Source organism: Montipora capricornis, chromosome 11 (assembly GCF_036669925.1).
Source record: "Montipora capricornis isolate CH-2021 chromosome 11, ASM3666992v2, whole genome shotgun sequence".
Taxonomy (NCBI): domain Eukaryota; kingdom Metazoa; phylum Cnidaria; class Anthozoa; order Scleractinia; family Acroporidae; genus Montipora; species Montipora capricornis.
This window is the reverse complement of record NC_090893.1, coordinates 10,996,668-11,017,268: the sequence shown is the minus strand read 5'-3', so window position 1 is coordinate 11,017,268 and position 20,601 is coordinate 10,996,668. Positions and strand designations below refer to the sequence as shown.

Sequence of the window (20,601 nt, the reverse complement as noted above, 5' to 3'; positions counted from 1 at the left end):
GTGAAGAAAAACAACCTGGGCGTATGATTGGATCACGTATGGGTTAGGGTTAGTTATTAAAGATCGAGAAACGATTTTCCCAAAGTAACCTGAGAAAAATATGATAATCAGGTCAACAGTGTGGGAAGCAGTTTGATTTTGCCGACAAGCCTGAAAAGAATGGCTCGAGAAGAATTATGGGTGGAGAGGCCTGTAGCATTTACCGCTGGCCTTGGCAAGTTGCTCTGATTGCAAATGGAGAGCAAGTCTGTGGAGGCTCCCTGGTAACCTCTGAATGGATTGTAACTGCAGCTCATTGCTTTGATTCAGGTACGTAACACTTATTTATATTCTTGTGGCTGAGATGAAGTAAAACGTAAAGTACCATGCAATGCCAAAGTCTTGCAGGGTTCTTTGATACGAGGCTGAAATTTTTGGCGGAATTTATTGCTGGATAAACGCACTTTTAGCAAATCCCATAGTGATTTTGCATGCGTAAGAAAAACCTGAACTTTCCGGACTATGGATGATTCTTCACACATTTACCTTAGACCTCAAGGCAATGCGCACTCTTTCGTGCCATTGTGCCAAAATCTACTTGCACAATCACCCTACTTGATCGTCACATTAAAGCTAAATTGGGGAAAATTTACCGTCGTAAATTCGTTGGATCAAGATTTTCAACAAATATTTCAACCAATTAAATTTGACGGAGTAACAGTTGAGCTGAAGACAAGATCTGTGGTTTTTTTCAGATTCCATTCCAACTCACTGGAGCGCTATTGTTGGTGAAACTAGCCTTACTGTCAATGGGAGACTTAAAAGAAGTTTAGAAATCTCCAACATTTACATTCACCCACAATACAAAACAAACGCTCCAACATTTGAGTTCCCATCCGACTATGACATCGGTGAGTCAACTGTAAATAATGCAGCTACAACTAGTAGTAATCTCGGTTTATTGAAGTGCGTTCGACAGTCGCTTTGGAATTAAAGGAGAAGAGTAAGCGAAGAAACAATCTAAAAGGAACAAACAATCACGAGGTGCGCGATCTTCATTTGCTCACATGACGTATCAATGCACGTATGACGTGACGTAATCCAGGATGGCGCTGAAAAAGCAGACGAACGAAAAACGAAAATTTGCTTAAGCCCACCTATTCACAGGATACCCAAGATTAAAGATTGCGCTCTCCTAATGTCGAACGGAATAATTGTCTGTCGCAAGAGAACAGAAATTTTAAATTCTAATTTGTGCGCTTCAGCAACCTTTACTGACAAATCAATCAATCAATCAATCAATGTGTGCGTAATAATCCACCCGTCCATTTCTACAATCATCCACGTTGATAGGAAACATGCAGTGAACCATGCTTCAAGGCCCGATTTGTAGATTCACAGAAACATGCTTAAGCATCCTTGCTGGAGATTTCCCTTTTCTTTTCTAATTCGTGTGCGCATGAATCCTCATGCAGTTTATTGACCAAAAGTTTCTCTCCTTTGAAGGCATGGTGCTATTGAAGCAGTCTTTGCCATCTACAACAAAAACGTTTCCAATCTGCCTGCTGCCAAACAGAGCAAGTTTTCTTCCGGGCACTTCATGTTACATAACCGGCTGGGGAAGACTGGCCTCCGATGGGCCTCATCCAACAAAACTCTATGAAGCTCAGGTCCCCATCATTTCAAGAGAGTGGTGCAACATGCCCGAGATTTATGATGGTATCATACACGAAAGAGCTTTATGTGCTGGTTCGGCCAAGGGAGGAGTGGGACCCTGCCAATTTGATAGCGGAGGACCACTGATGTGCCAAGAGGATGGACTCTATTACCTAACTGGAATTGTTTCGTGGGGAGTAGGGTGCGGAGAACCTTACAAGTATTGTGTTTATAGTGATATGAGTGTACTCACTGACTGGGTTAAAGATATGATTAGTACAGGCGGTAAACAAACTTATAAGAGAATCTAAGCTTTAAAGTAAGGTTTATCACTCACGTCACACTGATGTCAGTCCACTAAGACGCTTGTTAGGTTAAAGACATTAAACTGTAAAAAATTTCATTTAAAAAATACCACTAACAAAGCACTTGATATCAAGAGAAATAAGGGGATCATACGCTGCAGAGTTGCGGAACATTTTTAACGCGTTCATTAACAACACGAGGGTCAGCGCATTGGGGAAAAAACCCTTAGTGATTAAACCATTACTCCATGCAACCCAAGTCCACATTTTTCCTTATCTTCAGTAACCTTAAAGAAAAAAGAGAACCCATAAAAACGGAGCGAAACCGGAAGATTGTAGGAGAGACCTGAAATTTGAACGTGCCTGATCAGACAATGTTGATGAGGCACAGAAAATTGTTTCAGGGGGTTATCAGTTCTTGTTTTCAACAAAATATAAAGGAAATACGGAATTGAAATAATTTATCCTTTTCATCACACCAAAGCAATGTTGTGCAACGAGATAAAAATAACTTTTACGTAGCCTAACGCAACCTAGCAGCACAATGACAATCACGACGCCAACCAATAGGAATGTCATATGACCATTTTACAGCGATGGGGGAGGGGGATAAGATAAATGTATTTAGCCATTGAAATAAAACAAAAATAATTCCACACTTGTCTCATGTATGTTGTAGGTAAAGAGATTGAGAATTCATTCGTGGGGAGAAAATGTTTTGAGTAAAGAGTCTGTTGTCAAAGTGAATTCTTGTTGTAAAGTTGTCTCCTTTCCCCCCACCCCAGAAAATATGCAAATATGCTCTTAACACCGTAAACTGAGGCAGTTGTTGCTTTCACATCAGTTGACTGTAGATTTCAGTTGAGTTGGTCAGTTCTAGGGCATCGAACGCCACTTTTTGGAACAAGAACAGTGCTTTTATCTTTCTAAATGAGCGAATTTTTTTATGGTGACTTTAAGGACGACCTGGATGGCAGTAGTGGCTTCAGAGGGATTCTGGTGCTGCGAGAAATCTTTCAAATAATTTTTGACGAGGGAAGTTAACGAGAGTGTACAAAGACTATCGAAAGACTTGAACAATCTTCGTCTACTTTTAAGGAGCTTGAAAAAGGACCGTTTTTGTCTCGTTTATTAATCTTAAGAGCAAGGTTTGTAACACAGATGAAGAACCAAGTGGGAGCTAAGGTTATGATGGCAAACAACACAGAAAGCTGCTTCGCCTCTCCGGGATCCATCTTTGCCATCGTGGACAACATTCACTGGGCAATCGCAATCGCTAAACACAACAAAGCTTATGTCCTTCGGTTTGTGCCGTTAATCAAACAGATCACTAAAGTATTAAATGGAGCGGATATGAAGTTTATTCGTCAAGCAGAATTCTACAGCGATCTGAAAGAAACCCTATTCAAGATCGAAACCCATGTCAAGGAAAGTTCAACTCGTGGAAAATGGATAAACAAGTTGATGGCAAAGAAGAATCAGAAGAGCTTCGAGGAATTTGAAAATCACGTCGAGCACCTCATCACCAGAATCGTGTTTTCTTTTGCTCAGAGAGTTCAGTTACTCAACTTGGCTCGGCAAACTCGAGAGAAGCGACAAAGGGCTCTGTCAGAAATAGAAGAGGAAGTCGAGTCAACCGAAAGCGGAAGGGAGAGTTCTTGTTCGAGCGCGTGTGCTGTTGAAGAAGAACCCTCGGGAGAATTGCCAAGCCAAGAAGAAATCGGCGAACGATGAATGCATAATTTTTCACACTAGCATTTTTAGTTTATACAGCAAGGCATGAATCTAAGAACAAGTACATTTAAGTTAAATTGTACTCTGAAGCGTTGTTGCTTTGCATCATTCATAAATGTATGCATATACGGAATGCTTTTGTTTGTGGTTACAAATCCTTGGTGAGCGAGCTTTGTAAACGAGCGTCATCATTAAAAAAATTAATATATGACTTATTTTCGCCGGGAAAATTCATATTTTCTAGCCTTTTTGGGAAATTGTCTAAGGGAAAGACTGTGAGTAAATTATTGTGAATAGCAGACGTTTACAGTACATCTTTTAATGCAACACTATAACAAACGTATTTGTTGTGGCAACTTGTTAAATTCTTTAAAGGCACATTAGCATACTAGAGAAGGTGTAATGGCGTTCCAAAAAGTATATTGGGATGGCTTCGGGTTTTTGTTTTCTCCCATTTTTCTTACATGTAACACCACACCTGTCACTCTTCAGTGTGTGCTACATTCTAGTATTTAGATGTACACATGAAATAAAATTTACATTATTGGTGGAAGTGTAAAATTCCTTGAAAATTATGTGAAAGAAACTCTGCAAAGGCATCTTGATATCCAGATTTCATTATAAGCTGCCCATTTATGATAATATGGTATGTTATCACTATGACAACGGTTGATGACCTAAGCCAATTCAATGTAATATGGCACAGAGTACCTGGACAATTCACCCATTGGGACTTCTTGTGTCGGATGATGAGATGACCAGTTAATTTGAGATAGAACACCAAATTTTATGATTGGGTCTAAACCTCTGAATTTCATAAGATCTAAGCACTAATTTGGAGGATATTGGTTTTAGTTTTATAGTGTCTATCAGTCATATGCTACTTGCACAATTACAAAACATGGAATTTTTCGGTACGTTTCTTTAAACAAGTCCATACTGAGTACAGTATGCCAAGGTCACATTTGGCACACAAACCATCAAAAGACTAAGTTAGCTGCACTGTTTAAACCATCCTGCTAGCAGAGCCTTTCTTTTGCTTGCTCGATTTTGGCGTTCTCGAGAAAGGCTCTGCATGAATCGAGTAAGATCTTTATTGAATATGTGCTGCATGTTGCCAGGATACAGTCTCGAACCCAAGCCTAATATGCCAGATCTGGCCACCATTTTGGTTTTTCATGGTACAGCGGGCTCAATTATAACCATCGGTTTTGTCACTTAACGGACGCTCCCACTGGAAAAACCGGTTTGATGAGAGTATACAAGATTGACTAGTCCAGAAGTTCGGGCTGCGGCGGCTTCAAATAGTTGACGCGATTCGGTCAGAGCCTCCTTTTCTCCTCTTCAATAAAGAAAAAGACAAAAGGAGGCTCTACTCGCAGGGTGTGTTTAAACCTAGCTGCTCTGTGAAACGCACTGACAGCTGAACAAGCTGCTTACCACTGTGAATGTAATATGCATTTTCCTTAAAGGGGAAGTGTCATGGATTGTTAGTAAAAAATCTGGAAAGCAAAGGAGACTTGTTTACCGATGGCAAACAAAAATTAATGGCCAAAGTTTCTTCAAAATGGCTATTTTATCTCACAGAAACCATTCTTAAGTGTTTTTAGTTACACATAGCGAAGATTAAAATGAATGCCATCTTGAAAATGTCGGGGCGATGTTTTCAAAATCTCCTCTTGCATCTTAGATGAACTTTGTAATAACTGCATGTGGTTCATTTTTCTTTTAAAATTTAATCGATTTTTATCCCACTGCGGTGATCCAGAAGCAATTTAAGAATAAACAGGTCACTGATTTAGTTATTTTATGGTCGAAATAAAAGGGGTAATTCCCATGATACTACCCCTTTAACATGAAGCATCGACTGAAAAACGAGGATCAACAAAGTTTCCCCATTGTCCTAGAGAACATCAATTTTTTGGGATAGCAAGTTAAGTCCCCTGGACAGGGTAAAAATTATTTGGTTTCTCTTCAACCAAAAAAACTATCTGTATCACCAAGGTATCACCAAGTGCCTTTTCAAGGTCATTGTAAAAAATACAGGTAACAGTAACCTGATTACAACTAGAAGGTAAGGTCAGTTCATACTGTCAAAGGACAAAACAACATCATAAACTATGATGAAACAGTCTGCCATAACTTTGAAGACTAGTAAACGGACCATTCCACTTGTGAGGTGGCATAATCCTACCACCTAAAGCAACCTATCATTGTCTGTTTTCTATGTAGTAAGGTCACATTGTGAATGGTTCACTTTTCCTCTGCCACATAGCTTGTAATGCAGATCGAGTTGCTTGATTTGCTGTCCTATAGTCTGTGCTGTGTCAAAAAATCTCTCGTTCAAATCCGGGCCAAATTTATTTGAAAATAGCCACTTTGCACAACTCTTCTTGAAGTGAGGTTTAAAAATTTGAAACACACGACCACTTTGATAAACTTAAGCATCATTGTTTGCGCTGGTTGCAGAGATGGCTAGGACCCATCTCTCCATTTGTCTTGATCATTCATTGCAGCAGGTAGGGAGGAATTTGGCATTTTCACTTAGTTGATGAATGTACCTGTTTTGCAGTCTTCCTACCATAGCATACATGTATCCATGCTTCTAATTCCAAAATATGATCTCCCTTATTATTTCATCATCGGCTCTTCAACAAAGCCCAGCAAATATGGTTATCCTCTTATGTCTGACTTTAGGGATTGGCAATAGGTGTCTACAGAACCGCTCACTGGTTGGATGGAGCTTCAATGAAATATTGAAGGCAGTTCAGAGCATCTTGTTACAGGTGTCATGACACCTCTTCTGAAGTCATGCTGTGTTAATGCATAGCTTCCATAACGCAATACTGATGCACCTATGGCTAGGAAGAAGTCCCCCTCTTTATTCTTGCTGGAATATTGCATTTCCAAACCATAGAGAAATTGCCCATGGCTGTACAGGCTTTTCACATGTAGACTTGCACATCACTTTCAGTGCTTGAAATATTGCTTCCTTGATATGCAAGCTAACAAATGCATTTTCAGATAGGGAAACGAGATAATTATTAAACTGTTCTGATTGAAGCACATGGATTCGCTTTTCCATGTGTTCACATAAAAGCAAAATAATTTTGTCACTTGCTCTAAACTTTGTAGAAGCAGTTTGGCTTGACAAAGGGTATTGTCACAAATTTCGCAGAATTTTCCAGAGTATTCTAATTTAATATACATGTACATAACAGAACTTTCTAGAATTACACTGGCCAGTCAGCATTAGTCAGCGATGTTGTAATGTACAAAGAAGAAAAACAAGAAAAAACTATATAAAAAGCCTTAGTTCGACAGACAGTAGTGGTGGTTGTTGTGGAATTCTGTCCTGTAAGTAAGAAGTGATAAAAGAAGAAGAAGAATAAGAAGAACTTGAAGAAGCGTTTTCTTGTGATACTACGGAAGTTAAAGTTGTTGTGGACAAACAGATATAGTTCCTAGCTGACTTGATAGGACTGAATTAAGTAGTTGTACCTTAAGTTGTTGTAAGGAACTAGTTTGTCCTGTAAGCTGATAAGTACGTAAGAAGTAGATTTATGCTCCCAGTAGTTAAATTGCATTAGTGAGGAAATGATGCTAGTTCTGTTGTCTTTCTGTCGGTAATAATTGCCTTTACAGTATCCAAAAGTAGGAAAGGATCATTTGCTTAATCATTGCCAGTAACAGTTTGCACTTGATGTTGCCTGGATATCTCATCCACTGAAGTTCATAATACTGAATCAAGACAGATTATGAATACAAAGGGAGCTTGCGTATCTCCTTGCAGAACTTTGGCCACAATATTAGAGAATTCAGTATTTGTGTGTCTTTGTTAAGGATCATTACTACAGTTTCACATGGAATGCTATTAGCAGGTATCATATACCAAAATCATCTTTCCTTTGCGTATTGCATTAACCCATTGACTCCTGGGGGTTCCCCATTGACGAGTAAAATCGTCTGGTGTTAGACAGACTAAAATGCTAAGTCTGGCCGGTTTAGGCTGGTTTGGGTTTTAAAGGGTTAATGGGGGCATAGTTTTTCAGTAAGTGATTAAATGCGAGAAATCTACAAGAAGAAGGACTAGCTGCCTTCAGATTCACTGCTTGCACACATTTTAAGATGCAACGCTCTATCAAAATTTGGGAGAGTTGACTTGTTTTTTCAAAAACCATTCTGATTCTTTTTCTGAACTTCTGCAAGGAAGTAATTTAATAGCATCACATTGAACACTTTTTAATTAGTAGGGATGTGTTACTCCTCAGTAATTCTTTGTAATTCTGAGGATGCCTTTTTTTGGGAAAAGGGACAATGAATTCTTTCATCCATTTCTTACCATGACTCTGGTGGAAAGGTGCATAAGGGTTTTCAATAGGTTTTCAAAGTACAGGATGTGATAATAAAAGTACTGGACATGGTTATTTTCTGTTGTAAGGTTTACTGCAAGTTCCTTGGGAGCTGAAACCCTCAAGAAGACCTAGGTCCCCTACAAATTATTATAAATGAAACTCCCAGAAAGGCATAATTTTACATTCTTGAGATTGGTGAAAAAAGAAAGAAAATTAAACTTATCACATGAAAGAAATGTCATCAAATTCCCTTGCCTTCCACACATTTTAAAACAGTCTACTTCATCTCCTGAGAATGTTGACATTTAAATAAAATAAAATTCAGACAAGATCATTGGCATCATTATTCCCCTGAACTCGTCTCATATTAAAATATAAATACATGTATTTAGGACATCAAAACTAAATAACCATGACAGGTACAAGATATTATTGTGGAGAAGATAACTTTTTTATATTGTATGATTACCAAATTAGGGAACTCCGAAAAACTCTGATTTCCAGATGGGATCTTCAGGGTGTATGCAAAGCCATGTAGTTAATCTCCTAACATATTTAATTAACTGTGTGACTGTTTGATGCAGTTCTAGTCAAACCCTTCCTAACCATAGAGTACCCACTGCTCAGTGGAAGAGCATCCAGGACTTTGAGGGTCATGGGTTCAAATCCGATCCCATTTCGTTAAACTACAGTATGTCCTTTACATTCTTAAAACTAATGTAGACTTGTGGATTTTATTTTACGGCAAAAAAGTTCTTGTATCATCTGTTTCTGGTAGTTCATCAAGCACTGTTCCACCAAGCTCTCCTCTTCGAAATCTTGTAATAAAATGGACATTGGCTTTGTGGTAATTTGGCATTCCACCTGAAAGAAAACAGAAGACATTTGGGAGTTTAAGCAAAGACTAAGGCCATGGCAACAAAATGTCATTCCAAAATACAACTTAGCACTATCGCAAGTATGTTGTGATTATTCCATCTTGTTCTCGTTGTACAATACTGCCAAACTATCCTGTAACTGGATGGCTACGAACAGTTTTAAAGTAAAGATAGCAAATTAATGGTTAATTGTTGTATGGCTTGCTCGCGTTGTCACCAAAACCTACCATTTGGTGATTTCACACTGTATTTTTGTGGAGTACAGCAAAGAAATGCACAGAAATTTGTGCTGCATGATTACTTCTCTATTTTTAACCAATAATATTCTTGATTTGTGATGTTGTCGTTGCCATAGCCATAATCTTTGCTTTAATTAATTAAACTCCCTCTTGCTGGTCACAATACAACAACCATCATTATTCCAACAGACATGGAGGAATCAAAATCCTTGCCATAAAGGACACATACTAAATAAATTAAAAGTACTTCTAAGGTAATTAATTAAGGTTGTTCCAGGTACTGGGTATATTAGGATTGCCTTGCTGATCATCTCCCAAGATGTTCCAAGTTCTTTTTGCATTTCATGTTTGATAACTGATATGTTGTGGTCAAAGTGTGTTATTGTTTAAATTGAGGCTGGATTACCTGTGGCATCTTACCTGAAGCTTTGGCATTGAGCTTCATAGCTAATTGTCTCATAACAAAGTCAATGTTATCACTTGGGTCGGTTAAACCAACCATATGTACATAACTAAAATGAAAGAAATACTTGATGCTTAGATGCACACAGTGAGTCTTCACATAATTATACACAGCATGATCATAATTATTTGACTTAATAATTCCTGACAAAGAGAGAGAGAGAGAGAGAGAGATAACAAAATACCTTAAAGTAGGTTTTGGCTGGCCCACAATAATATTACTATCAGTATTAATAACATACATGAAAAAAATTTCAGCATATTGATTGGCTGAGAGCATGTCAATAATCCCAAACAGATTGCAGAAAAGTGAAATAATGAAATTAAGGTGAAACTGTTGTATTGATAGCCAATCAAATGCGAGCCCTGGATGGTGCAATCTTCCTGTGATTGCGGGATACGCATGTGTTGCTTCTGCTTAACCATCTCAAGTGTTTTCATGTATATTATTAATATTAAGTAATCACACGATTTTTCTTGTGCAATTTGGAATAAATAAGCACTTGTACATTTTTTCAAAGACGACAAATAGTCCATTTTACAGTTGTGTACTTGATTACCTGGCCTATGAATGAAAGTGAGGTTGGAGTTGACCTTGTTTTGATAGAAACCGTACTGCTTTTTTAAATGTAAATTCTTACTAATTAGAATATAGCATGACAACAACATCATTAACATATTAAGAAAAGAAGGGAGGTCTGTATCATAACAAGGTCAACACCAGCCTCAATTTCATTTGAAGGCTACGTAACTAAGCACACAACTGTAAAGAGGTCTATTCTGTGCATCTTTGAAAGCATTTGTGCTTGTTTATTCCAAATTGCAATCGAAATCCTGCGATTACCTATGCAAACGACTATTAAAGGAAAACAGAACAACAACAGATTTAGTAATCACTCATTTTGAGATTTGATGTAAATATAATAAATTCATTGTAAAAAATACTCAACTCTACCATGGATTTAGATAAGAACCAAAACATACGCCGGTACATATATGGACTCACTTGAAACACCTTGATTTGTTCAGGGTGAAGAGAAGATAGTCAGCAATCAGGTCTTCACCCACAATATGATCTTTGAAACAACCTGGGTGATAATAAAAGAGAATGCTATGGTCTATGCTAAAAGGGGAAACATGAATTTTCAAGTATGTACTTTTATTTATCAGCAGGGACAAACCCCCTCACCAAAAAATAGGTCAACTCAGTAAGGAACTTGCTAAAATAACTGGCTACTGCAGCAGCTTAGTGACATACTTGTTATTGATGGTTGTATGCCCCAACCACTTACAGTACATGTATCCATGCAACGTCACTAGATCAAGAATTGCTTATGGATAAGACTGCTTCATGCATCACCAGTATGAGTATACTGAGTTACCTATTAGTGCCAGCTTCATCCCTACTTCAACAGATGGTATATATGGAGCTGTGATACCTTCAGACAAATAAAATAAACCAAACATTTAATGGTAATTACTTATTATAACCGTGTCATTTGAAGTCTCCTCAGGTAGGAACATGCCCTGTACGTTCAATTTGATCAAGACCATCTTGAGGAGAGGTTTCACAACAGTACTTAAGAAGCTCTCTTTTAGAGCTCCACAGTTCACAAGAAAGAACAAAATGATGGCAAGAATGAAGAAATGTAAAAAGGAGAAAAGAAAATTATTCAATGTACAAGAAAAGACTAGTGGAGGCAACAAGAAAGTCACTGATGAGCCACTGACTTAAGCAATTAATTTTTAACACACAATTTTGTGTCTTGGCCAGCAACACTTTACCTTCAGTGATAAGACACTGATACATGTAGATATAAATGCACCTATACTTCAGTGAGTGCAAATAAAATAATATTTTACTTATTTTGCAACTGTTGTTCCATTAATCTATTTTGATTACAGTTGAGGAAGCCTGTATTCTATAACCCTTGTGGTTTCTGTGGGCTTTATTGCCACTTTTTTTGTAATAAACTTGCACCGATTCATTGGTGGCAGATATAAAAAATAAATATTAAACAATAATTGGATTTATTATTTAATCCAAATTCCTTTTACATGTATAATATATCAATATACCGGTACATTGTGTTGTGCCCTTGCAATGCATACAGTGAATCATGTAAATGCACACAACAGGTTAAAAGCTCAATGCACTCTTGCTCACAGAAACACATAAAATGATTTATCACTAATTATCACCTGGTGTGTCAAACATATACATCAATGGTTCATCACAAACCTAAAATAAAAATCCACCTGTAATATGTACATTCACTTTTAGGCTATTGGTACAACATCATTAAATATCTTGTATGTAAGGCTGTCATAGAGAGAACTCAAGACAAATCTATCAGGGACTAACTCATAGAGAAGTATTTCTCTCACTACATGCCACACACAAAAAACTTTATTTTCCTAATTCATAGTAATATTTATTTGATAATTCACCAGTAACTAAATTGAGGAATTGTATTAGATGAAACATGACCACTAAGGTGTATGCTAAGTGAATGATATAAGAGACTTAGTGTCTAAACACATGTCTGTACATGTGCAAGATAAGAAGGAAATACACAACTGACAGATGGACAGAAAGAATGATTAGATCCTAGATACAGGTAGTTAATAGGTTTTAGGCTTATTCCAAGTTTCTCAGCTGTGTTTAAATTGCAAAGAGCTTACACATAACTTTAAATGGTGCATAAAATTATACCTTAATTTTTTCTTGAATAGATTTTGTAATCCCTGGAACAGAGCCCACTCTTGTGGCCTTACCTAAAATTTGCATGTAATACATAACATTACTTTTTTCAAAAAAGTGAGTCAGAAAAAGAGAGGGAAAAAAAATAATGGACAACTTGTCACCTTTCCTCATGTACTTTCTCCTAAGGGAATTTATTAAAGAGGACTTCCCAGTGTTTGGTAAACCACAGATGAGAATATTATAAGGCCTGTCTGATTCCTATACAAACAATGGATAACAAATAATAATAAATTAATACATTTCTCCAGGCTCAACTTTTCATGACCAGTTTAATTTTAATTTTCCTATGTTTCAGATTATGGTAATGAATATTACACAAAGAAAAATCAAAATTGAACTGGGTTGTAAATTTTAAAACCAAGAAAAAATTTGAACCACAACACCTATACCGATCCTAGACGTAATAATGCTCTTCTAGTTTGGCAGAACATTCCGGACTACCTTTCAGAATGAATCAAGAATGCTCAAAAGAGAGCATTCAAAATTATCTACACTAGATGCACCTATTGTCCAGCCCTCTCACTTTCTAAAAACACCACACTTGCCAGTGGAAGGGAGTTTCGTTGTCACAAATTCATGTCTTACATGTCCAATAACATCAACCACCCAACATCATTCCTTCTCCCTAGACTTGAACAAAGAGTTATCCCTTATAAGATCTGGCTGTGAGCATGTAATTAGTTAATCGAAGATTACAAAGAGAACTGAGGACTTTTTTTACCTTTAGATATTTTTAACTTTAAATATAGTTTACTGTTACAGTAGTAATATATTATTATTGCTGGTTTTCACTCACGTGATCAACAGCCATGTTTTTCAACAAAAACAAAAGGAAGCGTTTGCATAATAATAGAGTTAAATTCCCGGAGGATTTGGTCGGGGCACCAACATGGCCGCCTTTTCTTTGTTTAGGGCACCAACATGGCGGTCGTGAGGTCATGTGAAAACCAAGAATTGCTGTATTGTTATGTAACATAATAGCATTATTGTCATTGAGTCTATCACTTGTTATAATACAGTAGACATACTGCAAGAAAGTACATGTAGGATAAACGTTCATAATAATAATAATAATAATAATAATAATAATAATAGAGTTAGTTAATAGTTACCAAATCCCTTCTGGGGTCTATGTCAAAAAGGGCACTGTAAAGGAGGTTTTCTATGCATTGGTGACCTAAGATTTAGCGATTCACTTTAAAGTATTTCAAATAGTTAGGTGTTTGCGAAGAATATGCGCAGTTCCACATAAGGATATATTTTGTAGCTCAGAGAGAGATATTTCCAGGTATTTTGGTAATATATTTATCTGCACCATTTTTAATCATCCCCAGGGCGCCAAGTTGACTGGAGTTAGTCATCTGGAGTTTCCACATCATGGTAACTTCAATTTGGAAATCTTTGTAAGTGTCTAGCTTCTTGAATTCCTTCCTGAAACATGACTATCTTGAGGGCAGGTTATGTCGATAAGTAAACAGGTTCCCTCTTTCAAGTCCTCCACAACTATGTCTGGTTTATTTGCATCTTTCCTTCTGTCTGTTTGAGTAGGGAAGTTCCATAAGATGATTACATTATTTTCATTTGTTACATCTTATGGTTCATGTTTGTACCACTCTACAAGAACTGCAATTTCATAGTTTTTGAAGTTATTCCATGTATATACTTGCTGACCCTATCATGTCTAATTTATGTATTCACTTTCGGCAAGCACAGGACATCCAGATACTATAATTATGGTCAATAAGTTTCATCATGTTTGTAGCATACATGGCAGACCAGGTCCGAGCTGTCTTTGATTATTTGGGCTTTATAGGCATTTGTTAAGAGGCTTTGGTCCTGAGCTGCGATGATGAATCCTTCTGCTTCACCTTTTAAACCACTTTCTCGTAACCATTTGTTGGTCATTTTTGCGTCGATATCTGGGTCATCGAGTCTGTTCGGGTATTTTCTGTGGAAAGCCATCAAATGCCATCAGTTTTCAAGACCTTTCTTTGATGCTAGTTTTGCCTGCTCCTTGACTTTCTTAGCAGCATCAGTTGGTGCTTGCATTTCAATATCATGTTCATCAATCGTAATCTGTAGATGCTTTAAAAACTCTTCACTTACGGTAAGTTTAGAATGGATTTGTTTTGAGTCTTTTTGTGTTTAAGGAGGGTATTGAGTTAATTGTCTGAAGTTGCTTCCAAATAATGAGATATACCTATGATGGAAGTCTTAAATGACATCTTGAGTTGAGTTAGCCCTCTTCTGCCATCTTTCCTTGGGAGATACAATCTACTGATGTCAGCCTTGGGGCGGTGCATCCGCTATTTTGTAAGGAGTTTTTGAATTTTCGTGTCAATGCGTGAAATATCTGTTATGCTCCATTTAAGAATAAAAAAAATGTATGTAATGACCGGGATTGCCAGGGAATTAATAGCCTTAATTCTGCTTGATGCATTCAGCTTTGATTCCAGTTAGTCTAATTCAATAATAGCATTCCTTTTGTACTTTTCCTTTCATTTTCGAATGCTGAATACCATCTCCCTCCTCATTCACACCTATGTAGGTATTTGTAAACATCGGCTTGTTAAAGGTTTCTGATGGTGTTTATATCGAGGGTAACGTTGCTAGATTTAAAGAATTTTCTAGCTTTAAAGGTGGCTTTGGTACATTTGTCTAATCCAAATTCCATGCCAATGTCATCACTGTAGTCCTTCATGATCTGAAGAAGAGATTCAAGGTCTTTGACGTTTCTTGCATAAAGTTTCAGGTTGTCCATGTAGAGAAGGTACGTGACTAATTACGTTGTTGTGAATCTTGTCACCTCTGTTTGAGTCGTTTAATTGTCTTGACAAGGGGAGGAGAGCAATGCAGAATAAAAGAGGGGAAAAGGAATCGCTTGGAAAATTCCTTGGTTTATGCTGATGTCATTCACTGCACTGCCTCCATTCATATGGATTAACACCAATGTTGCCTTCCATTACATTATTAGCCCGGATAAACCTGATAATGAAGATCTTAATATCCTTACTCGCAAACAGAACCAACATGTTTCTTGGTGAAAATATGTTATTTCCAGAGGAACAGAACTCCTGCCCGAGAGGATATTACAGATGTAAAGATCAACTCTTAAGAAACAAAATGATCCTCGAGACTTGTGAAGCTGCTTGTACATGTAGGAATTTGAGCACTGCTTGGATCGACTAAAAGAAAGTTTTTGACAGCGTACCACATGATTGGATTCTGAAGTCACTGGAAATTTACGAAATCGCTCCAAACATTATCAGGTTTATCCGGGCTAGTATGATTAAATGGAAGACTACGTTGGTGTTAATCCAAAGGAATGGAGACAGTGCAGTATAGGGTTCTGGGTTTCTTCCGATTTAGCTAGTAGAAATGTCAGCCCCTCACATAACCATTCTGGTGAAGACTCAGTATAATTGCTCATCATATTTGTGCCAAGACGCTGTGAGTGCATTCAAGGGAGTTATTAGCCAGTTTGGTATCTTATCGATGCCTTGCAATTTCCATTTCTGTGATTTGGCGAGGGCTTGCCTAACTTCAGAGATATCAGTCCAGTCCTGTACCTGTATATGAGCTGTTTTCTCTATCTATTTATCAGGCCAAGGCGCAGTTTCATTAAATCCCTTAGCAACACTCCATATATCCTTCCAGAACTCTTCTATATTGGCAGGGGCAGGCATTATAGATTGTGATTTTGCTTTTATGGATTTCTCTGTAGAACTTTCTTGCATCTTTTCTTAACATTTGTTACGTCTATAGAATTTTGATCGCTTTGTGTACCTGTTTGGTTTGGCTTTCAGTTGAAGCTTTGTTTGAGTATTTTGATTTCAGTGTCTATAAATACCGGTAATATTATTTTCTCTGGGAAGGTTACATTTTGCTATGGTCTTCTTTACTCTATTGGTCTCCTTAGATGTTTTAGTTTTATGTTTCTTTAAAAAGGAGACGTCTACTCTTAGCTGCTTTATTTGCTGATTCAAACATTCGACCCGTGCCAGGATTTTGTGAATATTAAATTCTTTCGTTCAGGCTTCCTTACTTTTACTCTACATTTCGTTATTATCATCCTCATTATTATTGTTATTATTATTATTATTATTATTATTATATTATTATTTATTATCCACGAATGCAATTAGTATAATTTTCAGCGGTGAATATACGAATTTAGTGTCATATTCACCACGCTACCCGGTGAATATAAGACTTTGGAGGCGCGGCTTCTAAGCTAATCAAGCACTTTTCGTGCCCTTTTATCACGTTTTAGCACATTGTTTTGCACTTTCTTTATATTCACCACTGGAAATTACACTAAAACAATTATGCGCCTCAGGCGAAGTGAAGATTGGGGAATATTTACCTTGACTACGTCTCGGAAAATATTCACTTTGCCTTTGGCAAAAAATTGTTTATTATTATTATTATTATTATTATTATTATTATTATTATAATAGTAAATCTTCTCACTGGTCTGATGTAAGTTCCTTCATATTCAGCATCTTTGATGGCTTCAAGAACTGTTGGAATGACCTAACAAGCAAAATTAAAAACAAAACAACCTACGTGTTCAATCAGGAAAATTTAATAGTCTTTTTCAAAATCCATCCACTGGTGCAAGCTTATTTCCTTTTCCAATTTCACACTTCAGTATTGACACTTCTCTGTCACTAGCAGGTATGGAATTTTTTGCTTGTTTTTATCTCAGAAAACCATGATGTTTAATGGAGGGGACATTAACCCACTGACACCTCAAATGCCCTAGGATGCTCCCAGCTGATGAATAAAATTAATCGTCTGGCATTAGACAGAGTAAAATCTGCTAAGTCTCACTACCAGGGGTCAATGGGTTAAATTGAGTAAATAAAGAACAATTTGTCATGTACATTGTATACTTAATTCAATTAACCCATTGACTCCTAGGGGTTCCGCATTGATGAATAAAATCGTCTGGCGTTAGGCAGATACTAAGTCTGGCCAGTTAACGCCGGTTTGGACGTCAAAGGGTTAGCAATAAATATTTAACAACGAATTCAAACAGGCATAATTTAACATGTTTCTGGCTATGGAACCTTGCAATAATGCTCTTTGTTAACTTTAAAACAAAGTCATTATTATTAAAATAGCAGTGTTTCTGAGAAAGGGTCATTGTTTAAAAAAAACACCCTGAGAGTTACCTGTACTTTTGAGATACATGTAAAAGCCTTTTGTCTCCAAAAAGACCCGGAAAGTGCCCGGAATAAGACCACCTTTGTACATAAAGTACATTGTTGAAAATAATTCATAATCATATTGTAACTTTAAGAAGGCAAGAAGAGCAAACCTACCTTTTTTATGCTGTGGTGATATTGTGATTTAGAGTCAGTAAATATGGCACTAATCCCATCATCTTTCAAACAACTTAGAATATCCTACAAAGTTAAAGATATAAAATAAAAGATCAGACAATTATAAGATTAAACACATTAATGCATTATTCAAAACTTTCCAAAGTTTTTTTGTTTTTTTTTTTTTGCTTTTTCTGTTTTTCTTTTTTTTTTTTCTTTCACTTTCACATTTTTCACGCAATCACTTACAAAATGTACAAACGAACATACGTTTACAACACAGATTTTTCTACACCACAAGCCTTTTTAGAGACATCATGCCAAGCTAGCCATGTGAATAAAATGGTCATGTAACATTATTCAAAAAGCCATTATAGTCAAATGCCCTGCAGAAAATACTCTACCTGTTTTTTCTTTGTATTACCCAGAAGATCAGCTTTGTTCAGGATTAACACGTGGGGCCTGTTACTCAATCCATCTTTTAACTTTGGATTTCTTCCAGTAAATGGTATTTTAATTTTGTTAAGGGAAATAGGTATGAAGACTATACAGGTGCATACTTAAGTAACAGAATGCTGGATGAGACACTTGTGGTGTTTTGTACCAATATGACGTTGAATAGACCCACATTACATGCAAACATTAGACATTCTGCCCAGCTTATAAACTCAATAAAGTTGGTTGTATCTTTTATCACCCAAGTTGATGCAACAAAGATGATACAATTATATTAAGGGAAATATGAAAGAAGATTAATGAGAATACAGGTGAATTAACTGTGAGAAAAAATGTTCGCTCAAAATTAACATACTTCTAACAAATATGCAAGATCAAGCAAATAGTTTTGCTTGAATTGAGTCCGACTGGACATTGAGAGATGGTGTTAATTCTCTAATTAACAGCATTTCATGCACTCAACAATCGAACTTATTCATACACATATTTGCTCAATCTTGCATATTTGTTAGAAGTATGTTAATTTTGAGCGAACAATTTTCTCACACTTTATTCTATTACATTTGAACTTGAAAATGGTGTCACAATGTCACTGAAATGTCGTTCTTTTCTATCGCTAATTTTTCCTTGTTTATGTTTTACTAAATCGTTGCTTATACAGGTGAATTATCCTGTAAAAGGAGTTCTCTGTTACCTCACTATACCCCAAGCAACACAGGGAACAGCAAAAATCTAGAACAAAATCTTTTCTTTTGTACTAGTGTTCTTGACGATCCCCATGGCATAAATTAAAGCTTCTTAGTCCATTCTTGCTTTTTACATTATTAATCTCCCACCAGTAGCCATACTCCAATAAGTGATATAAAAACACTTTTCCACCCACAATCTCTTAACTGAATGCAGAATCACAGTTCCAACTTGAACTCAACCTGTTGGTTTGATATTTTAACATCAAACTGTTCTTATACCTACTAAGAGGTTTGATCCAACTAAATCCAGAGAACTTAAAGTTACTGAGAGTGCTATAAAGGATTGCATAGGAAGGTGGCTGTGCATTTATTGCATCTTTCAATCTACAAGTAACCTACAGTCTGTGACAAAATTCCTTGGAAGAGCACATGAATATACAGATCTGAAGCATTTGCGGCTCTCTCACTTCAAAATTATGTTGTTTGCATGTAAGTTTTTGAGCCAATTTGGCAAAACAACATTGTGGGAGGGCAAGGTATTGCAAAGTGTTTCAACAATCAGCCACTATCAAAAATGCCATAATACTCTCTGTTTGTCCCTCCAAAGTTTGGACATTACTAAACAACGAAACACCGAAACACCGAAACAATGAAACAGCTAAAAGGCGAAACGAAGCACCAAAACACCATATATGACCCCACCATACATTGAATACTAACTACCAAAGGTTGGATTTGAGATTAAACATCGTTGTAGGCCTAATTAGGTCTAAAACGTTATTACTCCTAATTCATTGAGATTAAGATTAGGATTCAGATTAAGAATGAGATTAGGAGCAATAACGTTTCAGGCCTAATTAGGCCTAAAACGATGTTTAATCTCAAATCCAACCTTTGTCGGTTAGTAGTCAATGTATGGTGGGGTCATACATGGTGTTTTGGTGCTTCGTTTCGGTGTTTTGTTGTTTAGTAATGTCCCCAAAATTTTGCGTAAGAATTGTTTCCAGTTTCTTTTGGTACCATAGTAATTTGTAGGTCCCAACAGAAAATAAAAACAATGCTTGTGCAAAATTTTAGAGGAACAAACAACGAGTATTATGGTATTTTTGATACTGCCCAATTCTGTCGGAGCCTGTAGCTGCAAGCGGCCAGGGAGATGTGAGGCGGCTGTCCTCCCTGAGGTTACAGGTAACCGAAAATTGCATAATGAGACAACAAAAACATCAAACACCAAAAATCCCTCAACTCAACCTCAGAGACAACATACGCCATGCCTTAATCTAAAAAACAAAATCAGTCTGGTAACACGACACCCACCGGACAATGGCCTCCTCCCCATTCAAAACAACTCCATCGGCTGAAAATACACATTTGATGTATTAAAAAAAGGATATTCTTGCGTCATGTACTTCAACGACACAATCACATTTTTGAAGTAGTATCTGCATCAACCGTAAACCTTACGAAAACAAACAAGACAACGATAATTATTGAAGAAAAACGAAATTTCGCAAGTCACTAGTGTCATTTCCTTGTATTTACAAAGGAGTTACACAAGAAGAATCCACCTAACACCTTTTGCCATATGACCAGGAAACCACTTGAGAAATACACTAGGATGAAAATCATTTGGAAGACGGAAAATAGGTCGAAAACTTGAATTTGCAAGCCACAATTCTGCGCGACTCACATAAGGGCTGACCGCCATGTTTGTTTTCTTAGCGCGTACAGCATGACGGGAATTTCAAACC

General features: G+C 36.9%; 3 protein-coding genes across 4 annotated transcripts in view; 2 read left to right on the top strand and 1 right to left on the bottom strand.

The window, feature by feature from the left end:
- LOC138023820 (transmembrane protease serine 11D-like) overlaps positions 1 to 2,595 on the top strand; it is a 3,927-nt gene extending 1,332 nt beyond the window's left edge. The window contains exons 2-4 of the mRNA XM_068870906.1: positions 112 to 309; positions 735 to 890; positions 1,486 to 2,595. Of these exons, the coding sequence (XP_068727007.1) occupies positions 177 to 309; positions 735 to 890; positions 1,486 to 1,946 (750 nt within the window). The 5' untranslated portion in view covers positions 112 to 176 and the 3' untranslated portion in view covers positions 1,947 to 2,595. The remainder of the gene's footprint in view (positions 1 to 111; positions 310 to 734; positions 891 to 1,485) is intronic.
- A 172-nt stretch (positions 2,596 to 2,767) lies between these two features.
- Positions 2,768 to 4,224, top strand: LOC138022935 (uncharacterized). The gene has a single exon (XM_068869962.1). It carries the CDS (start codon positions 3,102 to 3,104, stop codon positions 3,672 to 3,674), a length of 573 nt encoding a protein of 190 aa, XP_068726063.1. The 5' UTR covers positions 2,768 to 3,101; the 3' UTR covers positions 3,675 to 4,224.
- A 3,636-nt stretch (positions 4,225 to 7,860) lies between these two features.
- On the bottom strand, positions 7,861 to 20,583 carry LOC138022932 (mitochondrial ribosome-associated GTPase 1-like). Of its 2 annotated transcripts, none has more exons than XM_068869957.1 (12): positions 20,426 to 20,583; positions 20,246 to 20,309; positions 18,110 to 18,218; positions 17,706 to 17,789; positions 16,849 to 16,911; positions 12,477 to 12,573; positions 12,325 to 12,386; positions 11,811 to 11,850; positions 10,991 to 11,047; positions 10,615 to 10,696; positions 9,567 to 9,658; positions 7,861 to 8,893 (listed from the first exon to the last, which is right to left on the bottom strand). In XM_068869957.1, the coding sequence occupies exons 1-12, from the start codon at positions 20,556 to 20,558 to the stop codon at positions 8,769 to 8,771; spliced, it is 1,008 nt and encodes a 335-aa protein (XP_068726058.1). In that variant the 5' UTR covers positions 20,559 to 20,583; the 3' UTR covers positions 7,861 to 8,768. The 2 variants fall into 2 exon arrangements, with proteins under 2 accessions (XP_068726058.1, XP_068726060.1); XM_068869959.1 differs by having other exon boundaries at positions 20,419 to 20,564.
- Between the last annotated feature and the right edge of the window lie 18 nt (positions 20,584 to 20,601).